This window comes from Lipotes vexillifer, unplaced genomic scaffold (assembly GCF_000442215.2).
Source record: "Lipotes vexillifer unplaced genomic scaffold, Lipotes_vexillifer_v1.1 scaffold613, whole genome shotgun sequence".
NCBI classification, from domain to species: domain Eukaryota; kingdom Metazoa; phylum Chordata; class Mammalia; order Artiodactyla; family Lipotidae; genus Lipotes; species Lipotes vexillifer.
Window position 1 is genome coordinate 370,158 of NW_006792345.1, and position 10,147 is coordinate 380,304.

The 10,147-nt window shown below is 55.3% G+C and overlaps 1 protein-coding gene across 1 annotated transcript in view; it reads right to left on the reverse strand.

Annotated features, from left to right (window-relative positions):
* Positions 1–10,147, reverse strand: part of TBC1D9B (TBC1 domain family member 9B) — a 44,551-nt gene that overhangs the window by 4,411 nt on the left and 29,993 nt on the right. Inside the window, exons 11-19 of the mRNA XM_007465506.1 lie at positions 9,221–9,338; positions 7,778–8,063; positions 5,952–6,081; positions 5,723–5,821; positions 4,880–4,948; positions 3,634–3,874; positions 2,944–3,009; positions 1,198–1,269; positions 887–937 (exon numbers count right to left, since the gene is read on the reverse strand). Coding sequence (XP_007465568.1) covers positions 887–937; positions 1,198–1,269; positions 2,944–3,009; positions 3,634–3,874; positions 4,880–4,948; positions 5,723–5,821; positions 5,952–6,081; positions 7,778–8,063; positions 9,221–9,338 — 1,132 coding nt within the window. The remainder of the gene's footprint in view (positions 1–886; positions 938–1,197; positions 1,270–2,943; positions 3,010–3,633; positions 3,875–4,879; positions 4,949–5,722; positions 5,822–5,951; positions 6,082–7,777; positions 8,064–9,220; positions 9,339–10,147) is intronic.

Consider the following 10,147-nt stretch of genomic DNA (forward strand, 5'->3'; position numbering starts at 1 on the left):
TTTTTTGCAGTACGCGGGCCTCTCACTGCTGTGGCCTCTCCCGTTGCGGAGCACAGGCTCCGGACGCGCAGGCCCAGCGGCCACGGCCCACAGGCCCAGCTGCTTCGCGGCACGCGTGATCCTCCCGGACCGGGGCACGAACCCGTGTCCCCTGCACCAGCAGGTGGACTTCCAACCACTGTGCCACCAGGGAAGCCCGATAATATTTTGATAGTACCTTTTACTTTCCCTTTTGAGTGTGTATCATCCTCGGTGTGTTATTACCTATCTCCCATGAGAAATTATAGGGTGGTGTTTTGGTTGGTTTTCTAGGTGTATTACATACCACCAGCTTGATTGCCAAATCCCAGGCCCAGAATGCCCCATCACCCTGGACCCAGTACTCCCAACAGGTTTTAAGTGTAGCACAGGGATGACTTCTAATAGGCACTCAACATATGTATTTTTCCCCAACAAAAAAGTTGTGTGGAACATGAAAATGTTTCCAAAGAAAGCATCTACCACCCTCCTCCACCTCTGCTCATCTGTGTTTTGTCTGTTTCACAATGACAGCTTTGCAATGATAGCATTTTGTGTTTTTCCTATGACCATGATGACAGAATACTTTCTGCACGTGGCTGGGGAGGTGACACCCTAGTGCCTGTGCAACACCCACTATACTGTGTGTCCTCATTTACTGCCCTCACGCAAGCACAGCAGCTGCCCCTCTCCACCCCAGTCCACGGCTGGCTTTGGGTCCTCTTTGGAACTTAGCCACACAGGAGGCATCTATGGAACTAAGAGCTTCCAGGCCTCCTGACCATGCAGGGGAGCGTTCAGGAGATAAAACCCAAGGCCCTGGGGAAGCCAAGTGCAAAGGGGGCGCCCCTGCCCCCCAGGCACTGACCTTGAGCCTCCCAGGGCAGGAAAAGATCCAGGTCGGAGGCCAGAGGAGATGCTGGAAGGGACAGCAGAGGAGCAGAGGCAGAGGGAGGGAGAAGCCCGGGTCCGGGAAGGCAGAGACAAGAGAAACAGGAGTGAGAACACCCCCGGGGGGCCTGGCCCTAGAGAGAGAGGCAGCTTCCCCTGGCTCTTGCTCTGCACCTCCCCACGCAGCAAACTCCCCGAGCCCGTGGAGGGCCGCAGGCCACCTGCATGCGCCCCACAGCAGTGTTGCTCGGCACAGGGCCCGAGGCCAGTGGTACGCAGAGTGCTCACCTTCTGAGGAGCTGTTCTCGGTGAAATAATGGGTCGCTTCCAGGGCTGACTCAGCCTCCTCTGGGCTCAGGGCTGTGCTCGGAGCAAAAGAAGGGTGAGGGCAGGAGGGAACAACATGATTCTCACCGAACGAAACCTCCCTGAGTCCTGGACAAAGGCCCTCCCCCCACCTGCCACTGCGTGCTCCACAGCTTCCAGCCCCACCAATATGGTGGATGGTCATAGTGTTAACAGCTGACGACTGATTCTGGTTGACTCGTGCATTGTGTTTGAAAATGTAATATATACATATCCCAGATAAAAATCCAGTCAGTGCAGCTGCGAGTTGGTTGAGCGGCCATCCTTTCTCCCACCCCACGATGATGCGGCCCAGAGGATTCTTTTGGGATGTTTTATGCTCCTGCAGGTACATACGCAGGGACAGGCCAGGCACAAGTGACTTGTTCTCACTTTATACACCTGGGCATTGTTCCACACCAGCACATACTGGCCTGTCTCATTTTGTGATCAAGTAGTCTCTGGGGTGTTGGATCCACTTGGTTCTGTGCAGGGGGCTTATTCTCCCCATCGTACAGAGGGGGAGGAAGCAAGCAAGTTTTAACAGTGTGCGGCACAAGGGGAGGTGGCAGGTGTGGGCCGCCACTAGAGCCCTAGATGAAGCAAGGCGGGCAGAGGCAGCTTGGAAGTGGCAGGGCTGGCCGCACGTGCCCTCATGGACAGGCTCTCGGCACAGTGGGGTCTGCCCAGCCCAGGCCTCTCAGCAGAATGAGAGGTGGCCTATACCAGTCTTTCCATGGAAGTGTTCCTTGTTGCGTTACAGGGAACAACCAGCCACAGGTGAGAATATCTGTGTCAGGAGCAGTTGTCTCTCCAACTCTGGATGCAGAGAACAACCCTGGGGGAAGCTTTAAAACTACAGTCTGGACCCCGCCCCAGGCCAATCAAGTGAGAGCCTCTGGGATGAAAAATCACTCAGGCTAACTCTGAGGCAGCCGCTGACTCCCAGGGGCAGGTCATGAACAACAGCAGGAACCCAGGACAGCTCCACCCCAGAGCAGAACCCCTGGGGCCAAATTTTCACCAGCCCGTCTCAATTCCCTCCTGTGAAAATGCGGAAGCCCTCCCCTGCTGCACTTGGACAACTCTGAGTGGCCACCCCCTGCTGAGCCAGGTGAGCTAGGCTTATGAAGCTGCGAGAGCCCCTGCTGTGGGACCAGCTACTTTGGACGATCCACTGTCAGTGTCCCAGCAGGCCCAGCACTGCTAGAGAAGCCAGAGGAGAGCAGCCATACAACAGGGCTCCCCGGCCTTGGCACCCCCAGGCCGCTCCTCTGGTGAGAAACAGGAACCCTTGAGAGACTTAAGGATAAGCTAATGAACACAAGAGATTCAAACCTGAATATCCACTCCTGTGAGTCCCCCTCATGAGGGGGTGTTCTAGCTGAGTGGCATAGTGCTCCATCTGGGCCTTTGCCTGTGGGCAGAGTCCTCCCTGAGACTCCTGCACATCCCCTCCCAGGTCACTCAGGTCATGGCCCTGCTCTCAGACCAAGATTGGGCTGGGCCTCAGCCCCCATGCTCTGGTTCCTCCACACTCTCTGTCAGGATGGGTGAGCCTCCATTATGTTGGGACCCTAGCTGCCGCAAGGCCCAGAACTCCACAGAGGCCTGTGCCATGGAATGCTGCAGCTCCAGCTCTGGACACAAGAGAAGCCCTTGCTGGGGAGTGGGACGGAAGGCTCTCACCTGGAGGCAAGTGCAGCTTGTAGAGTACCTTGAGCTTCTCTGTCAGGTCCCCATGGTACATCCTACCTGTGGAGGAAGGCCAGCAAGGAGGCACGCTGGCAAAAGGGCACAAGAGTCCCACGGCCAGTCCACATTCGAATACCTCCCCTTCCAATGGGTTCTGGTGGGACCCTCCTCACTACCTGACTCTCTCCTGGAGAGGACCCTGGGGGTGAGCACCAGGCCTCTGGCTTGCCCCTTCTCTGTGACCTGCAGACCCAGCCTCCAGCAGTGGACTGAGGGAGGGGAGGGGAGGGGAGGGTCCTGAAGGGACGTGAGGATGCAGGGAGTGGAATGGGAGTGCCTTGGCAATCTAATCTGGAGGCCACCATGCTGTCACAATTTATCTGTTTTCCTCTGGGATTATTTGATGATAAATCTGCATATACCCAGGTGTATCCACAGTAACCGTACAGTTAGCAACTATCAAGGGGAGGGGAGGGGAGGGGAGGGGAAGGGAGGGAGGGCGGGCTCCCATTGGACCTCCATGTATCTCCAGTGGGAAAACTGCACTTCCTTTATCAAGGGTCAAGGGCTCCAGGCTTCCCTCAGCTTGCTGCAGTGGGAAGACTGGCCAGGGCTGGCATCTGGAGGCTTCCTCAGAAAGGGCGTGGGCACGGAAAGGCCCCTGAAGGCCCTGGAGCCACTCACTTATCCCTGTCACGAACTCCTTGAAGTTGATCAGCGAGTCCTTATTTTCATCCAGGAGCCGAAACATGCGCCCTGCCAGCACGGGTGTGTGGGAGCCACAGGCCCAGGGTGTCAGGCTGGCAAAGAGTTCCCGGAACTGGTTCGTGTCGATGCGGTACTGCTCCAGGTAGGGCAGGCTGGGGTCCCGACGCACAGCTGCAGGGCGGCTGCTCCCCCAGTACTGACTCGCCAGCTGCTTGGCCTGCAGGGGGCATAGCCTGGTGAGATGGCCTGGCCTCCTGGCCCCTGGGTGCTTAGGATTACCAGGCTGGTTGGTGTGTTCACCCTCCTCCTCCATCCAAGTCTGCAGAGAGCCCTGGATAGTGAGCACTGGGCTACACACAGCATCTCGCAGAACCTCCTGCATTGGTACCATCAGCCCCTAGTTTATAGCCATGGGAGTCAAGACAGGGCCCTAGGACTGCCAGCCACGGTGGCCACAGCGGGTGAGAGGCAGCACTGGCTGGGCTGCTCTGACCTTAAGGCCATGGCAGGGTGGTTATCTTGGGGGTTGAACCAGAGGCAGCTGGAGGGGCAGATGGGACCCGACAACGAGATCAGAAAGGCACTGTAGACATGGCTGTTTCTGCCTGCTCTTCACACCCTTTCTCCTTCTGTTAACAGCACCGGAACTTTTCTTGGAGAGCCCCTCTTGTCCCACCCTCAGGCCATGGGGTGGGCCCGTGGCCCAGTTTTGGGTCAGCAGCAAACACCCTCCTGTAGCCACAGCACCTAACTTGAGTCACTCCAACAATTAACCCTAGGGTTTTTGCTAAAACCACTTGGAAAAAAAAATTTTCTTCTCACTGGGGTTACTGAGCGGACAGGATGACCTTGGAGATGCTGACAACAGTCCTGCCACTCTGTAGGAAGAGCAGTCCAGGTGATAGCTGAGGTAGGGGAGCTTGACAGGATGTTGGAACACCTAGATCCAGTCATGCCTGAAGCTGTACATTCCTAGACTTTTCAGCTTCATGAGCCAATGCATTCCCTTTTATATAAGCTGACTTGAGTGGATTTTCTTCCACTTAAAAGAGTATCCTGCCTAAACCCCAAGAAGGATTAAATTCTACCATGTGAACTTCATAGTAACTGCATCTGAGGATGCTTTTAAACCTATTTCTCTCCTGGCAGGAGGCTGCTACGCTGAGGATGAATTTAGGGGACTAGGATGGGATAGTGGTCCTCCCTTGCTCTTGGCTGTCACCTTAAACACCATGTAAAGGTCCTCCAGCTCTTCAACTGAGAAACCAATGTCCCCAGGTATAGCTCGGACCTAGAAGGAAAGAGAAACAGGATGTATTAATGAATTCTCAAGTTCCTGCTCTTTGAGAGAATCCCCATGTGGATGAGGGCGAAGACACGAACTGCCCTCTTGGTGTTGCCAGCTGGCCGAGCACATGAGGGTAGTCCATTCAGGAAAGAAAGTGTGGTCCACACTCTTACCCCTCATCACCCGTCCTGTCACTCAATTCACACTCCCTGAGCTCCTTCCTGGTGGGCACTGGGGGTGCCTTTCTGTTCTGAACACCCAGTCAGGGACACAGGGTGAGGGGCGGTGATCAAGAGACTGCTATCTGGATCCCTCGAAGGGCCCTGGCACTGGCACTTTGGAAGGTGACCTAGAACTTCCCAGTTACTTCTCCATCCAGAGACAGGAGGACAAAGGCTTGCAGCAGAGGTCAGCGGGTTGAGTGGATGGAGGGCTGGGTGGCTGAGTGTCACTACCCAGGGGCAGGGGTTAAAGCCAGGCCTGAGGGCTCAGTCCAGAGAGGGATCATGCTTAGCCTTTAGGCATGGAGGCATCAGAGAAGCTTCCCTGTGACCAATCCACAAGCAGAAAATTGTGACCAGCCCTCTCCCTACTTCCCTAAATTTGCACCTTCACTCCTGGATTCCAGTCCCACACAAGACAGTGCTAGGGGACTCTGCACCCTGCTCCTCAGGGAAGTCTGGAGATGGCTCGGCAGGAGCAGCCCACTTGGTCACCATCCCCACCCCAGCTCCCAGCCTGCACCCTGGGGCCATGGGAGCCCGGGCCCATCCGTACCACACTCCTCTTGGCCGTATCCTCCAAGGACTGGATCACTTTCAGCCTCTGTTTAAACCGCATCTGTTCAATGTCCTCGGCCCTCAGGCTGCTGAATTTCTACCAGTCAGAGGTGATTCAGTGAGATAAGGTGGAACCACAGAGCAGAGGACAGCCACCCGCCATGGCCAACTGCACCCACACGGCCCAAGGGAGTGGTCTGGCCAAGAAGCCCCCAGTGAGTGCTGACCTCATATGACACTTTCAGGAGGTCGAAGATGTCCACCTCTTCAGGAGGGTCATCTCCACTGGTCAGCAGGGCATGGAGGTGTGGGATAGGAGGAGAGACACTCTGCTTATTGACCACATTATCCAGGTATCTGTAAGGATTAAAGGGCAGAAATCTAGATCACCCACAGGTGACAGGGGTGTCTTACCCATGGCTAAGTGATGTGGAGAGACCTAATTTGCCCAGACTCCCAATCAATGAGTGAGTGTGCTGAGGGCCGGGCATCCTCCAGGAGAGAGAAAGATGAGCCACTGCAGGGAGGAGGGGGAGAGGCAAACCAGGGATGCCCCCTGGAGGCAGTGGAGAGGCTTGAGCACTAACTCTGAGAAAGCTAGGCTGTCCACTGGGGTCCCACGGGGGGTGGGGGGAACCTTTACAAGTCCAGACCCTACCAAATCAGGAGAGAGGTTTGTCCCAGCTGGAGGGATGACACGCTTCCTCCCTCTGGCAGGTCACTGGGCCAGATGTGAAGACTCCCTGCCTGGCCAGGAAGAATCAGGGACCAAAGGAGTGTCCCAGGAGGAAGGCGAGGGAGGAGCCCTGCTGTGGGGGTGCCCGAGGAACACAGCCTCGGGACAGGGCCTGACTTTGGCTGGACTAGCCCAGCCAGGACTTCACACTCTCCCAGGCTCTCTGGCTGGGCCTGACACTCAGGTGGGACACACCCACTGGCTCCGGCACTGTTCCTGGTCAGGCCCTGCTACTGAGGAGGGGCCCCATCTCTCTGGTGTGGGAGATGGGCATGAAAACCACTTGCTGACTGTGGCCACGGGCTGAGTATCTTGTCATCACTGAGGACAAAGAGGTAGCATGGCCCATAGCAGAGAAGCAACAACTCTGCCAGCCTGGGACCCTTGCAGGTTCCCAGTCAGCAGTGGGCTGGCTCGGCAGGCAGGTGGCAGCGTCCCTGGCTGTCCTGGGTGGCCAGGAGCATTCCGGGCTGGGCAAATACATGCACGTGGACTGGCAAGGCTGTATAGAGCTCAGGGCCTGGACCCCCTGAGAGCACAGTGAGGAGCCCCCAGGAAGGCACCTGGTTATAAAGGTCTTGAAGGCCAGGCTGGGGGACTTAGATCCTTTGTCCAGAAAACCACCAGTGGCACAGGGAGTCCCCATATCCCAAGGGAGGAACAGTGTCAGATTCTGATCAGGAAGAGCCCTGTGGGATGCTGGTGGATGAGACTGGAACAGGGAAAACTGTGACGATGCAGACACAGGGCCCTTGGCAGGGGTGTCACGGGTCTGCCCTGAGGCTGTAGGGGTTGAGGGGAGGGGCTGGACCCCAGAGAGAGTCCATGAGGATGGGATGCGGGGACTGAGGGAGGACAAGGCAGCCAGGACGACCCTGGGCCTTAGGCGTGCCTGGTGGATATCAGCTCATTCAGCAGCTACAGTAGGCCCAACATGGGCCCTTGTCTAGGTGACGGGGCGAGAGTGATGCTACTGAGCTGGGAAAGGCACGACCAGGAGTGCTTTGTGGGAGTAACAGACACCCAGCCTTCGCTAGAGGAGGGAGGCCCTGCTGTTCCAGCTGCCTCCTGCCCACCAAGCCCTCCAGTCCAGTGTGCTCTGGCCCACTACTTGTTTTACCTTCTCCCAGCACTTATTACTACTCCAATACTGTTCTGTCTCCTTCCAGAAAGGAGGCTCTCACCGCCCCCCTGGAGTATCCCCGGGTCTAGCCCTGTCTGGGCACTTGGTAGCTACAGTCCCAGGATGCTGACCAAGGAGCACATAGGGCTGGGGAGGGGTGGGGTGCTGCAGTCAGTGCTGGCCAGCTCAGTCACCTGCCCAGGACGGTCATGGCCTCGCCCTCGTCGCTGCAGCCCAGTAGCTGCTCCATGTTGGCATCCAGGATGGCCAAGGCCACCTGCAGGATCACCTTGATGCCCTCGTAGAAGAAGCAGTCAACGATGACCGCAGCGCTCTCAAAGGGCATGACGCTGAGGAAGAGGGTCAGGAACCAGGAGAGCGAGATGCTGGGAATCACCCCCAGGTCCTGCATCTTCTCAGAGAGCTGGGGCAGGAAGTCTCTCGTGAGCTCTTCAAAGATGCCTTGGTCCACCAGGGCCCCTAGGGAGAGAACGAACGAGTCTGAATGGTGAGCTCACACCCCTGACTCAGGCAGGCCCTCATGTGGGACCCCAGGGTCTGAGTTGCAAGAAGCCCACCTGGTCCCCAGCCAGCTCTGCTTACAACTGAGGGCTGGAGGGGGGCAGGTGGGGTGGAGAAAACAAGAACGGAAAAAATCCTGTAAGTTTCCTTTCTACTACTTCCAAACCACTGTGTGAAAAGAACAATTTCTTCCACTATACTTGGATTTTCTTTTTGGGAAATACTAATTTCTCTCTAGGGCGTCAGAAGTAATCAGTGAGCAGCTGCATATCACAGGGAGATCAGCTTGGTACTTCGTGACCACCTAGAGGGTTGGGATAGGGAGGGTGGGAGGGAGGGCGACGCAAGAGGGAAGAGATATGGGGATATATGTATATGTATAACCGATTCACTCTGTTATAAAGGAGAAACTAACACACCATGGTAAAGCAATTATACTCCAATAAAGATGTTAAAAATAATTAAATAAAATAATAAGAAAAATTCAGAAAAAGAAAAACAAAAACAAAAAACCAAACCAAAACAAAAAAAGAAGTAAACAGTGATCTCAGTAGCTTGTATGTGTCCTGACCTGAAGCTGTGAACAGATGCAATTCTAAAGGACCCCAAGAGTGGAAACCCCCAAAAGCAAACAGTAAGGGAAGGACATTTTAGAATAATAGACTTAATTATATATGTAATTAAATATATTTGCAAGTGCACTTCCATTTAATAACACAGATTCTACTGGCTGTGAGTTCCTAACAGTTGACATGGGGGTATACTATATGCTCTAGTTGTGATACTGGAAATTTTCCACAATAAAAATGTTTAAGAAGAGTTAGATGGACGCGAATTTAGGCCCCAAGCTAACTTCTTCTCTCACTGCCAGCAACTCCTAGGGAATCGCATAAAGTCTGGGAGAGAGACGGTTAGGGTCTGTGTTTGGCTCTCCACTTTTTAGCAGTGTGAAGGTTTAGCAGCTTCCTAATCTATGGAGCGGAACCTGTGACTGTCTGCGGCCTGGGGCAAGGCTGCGAGGCCTCCAAGAGCTCACCTGTGGGATGTGCTGAATGTAGACCTGGCCCAGGGAGGCCTGCCACCCCCACAGGGAGCTGCCAGTCTCAGGCACTCACCCACCACCCTGGTGTTGTAGTAGTCGGGCAGCATGCGTTCACAGAGGGCCACCAGCAGCCAGAATGCCTCCTCCTCGCTGCCATAGAGCAGGAGCACTGAGGTGACGATGTTCATGGCCTATGGACACAGAGACAGGTAGGGGGTGTCATGGAGCTGTCCCCCCCGCCAAGTGCCTATGCATCCTCCTCTACCAGCAAGCCTGCCAACAAAAAACTCTTCCACCCAACTCTGGGCAATTTGCCAAAAGGCAATTTGCAGGAAATCCATTTGACCAAAACGTTCAACCAAGTTCCTCAAATTGGGCCTGCAGGCATTCGGACACCTGAGAAGGCGAGGCCCTTCTTCAGCGTGGTGCCTGCTGTCACAGGTGCAGCACGGGGCCAGAAGGATGTGTGAGTGAGCTGCAGGCAATGGCCACGTGGCTGCAGGGAGACCATGGCAAAGTAGCGACCACGCACAGCCTGAGCTGATACCAAGGCTTGTAAGAAAAAGCTTCAATGGTGGCAAATTGACTTAAAAATGATTTAGAGCCAGCACACTGGTTTTCCGTGCACTGGCAATATGTCCTGCAGGTCACTGGTCCTACAGAAAAGTGATTTCTCTGAAATCCAGAGGCAGTCACAGGGAAACAGAAAGCCATCTGACCTGGCCATGAAAATGCCCACTAGATTTTAAAATCAAATGCCCCTGGAAATGCAAATCAAAACTGCAGTGAGGGGCTTCCCTGGTGGCGCAGTGGTTGAGAGTCCACCTGCTGATGCAGGGGACACGGGTTCGTGCCCCGGTCCGGGAAGATCCCACATGCCCCGGAGCGGCTGGGCCCGTGAGCCATGGCCGCTGAGCCTGCACGTCCGGAGCCTGTGCTCCGCAGCGGGAAATGCCACAACGGTGAGAGGCCCGCGTACCACAAAAAAAAAAAAAAAAAA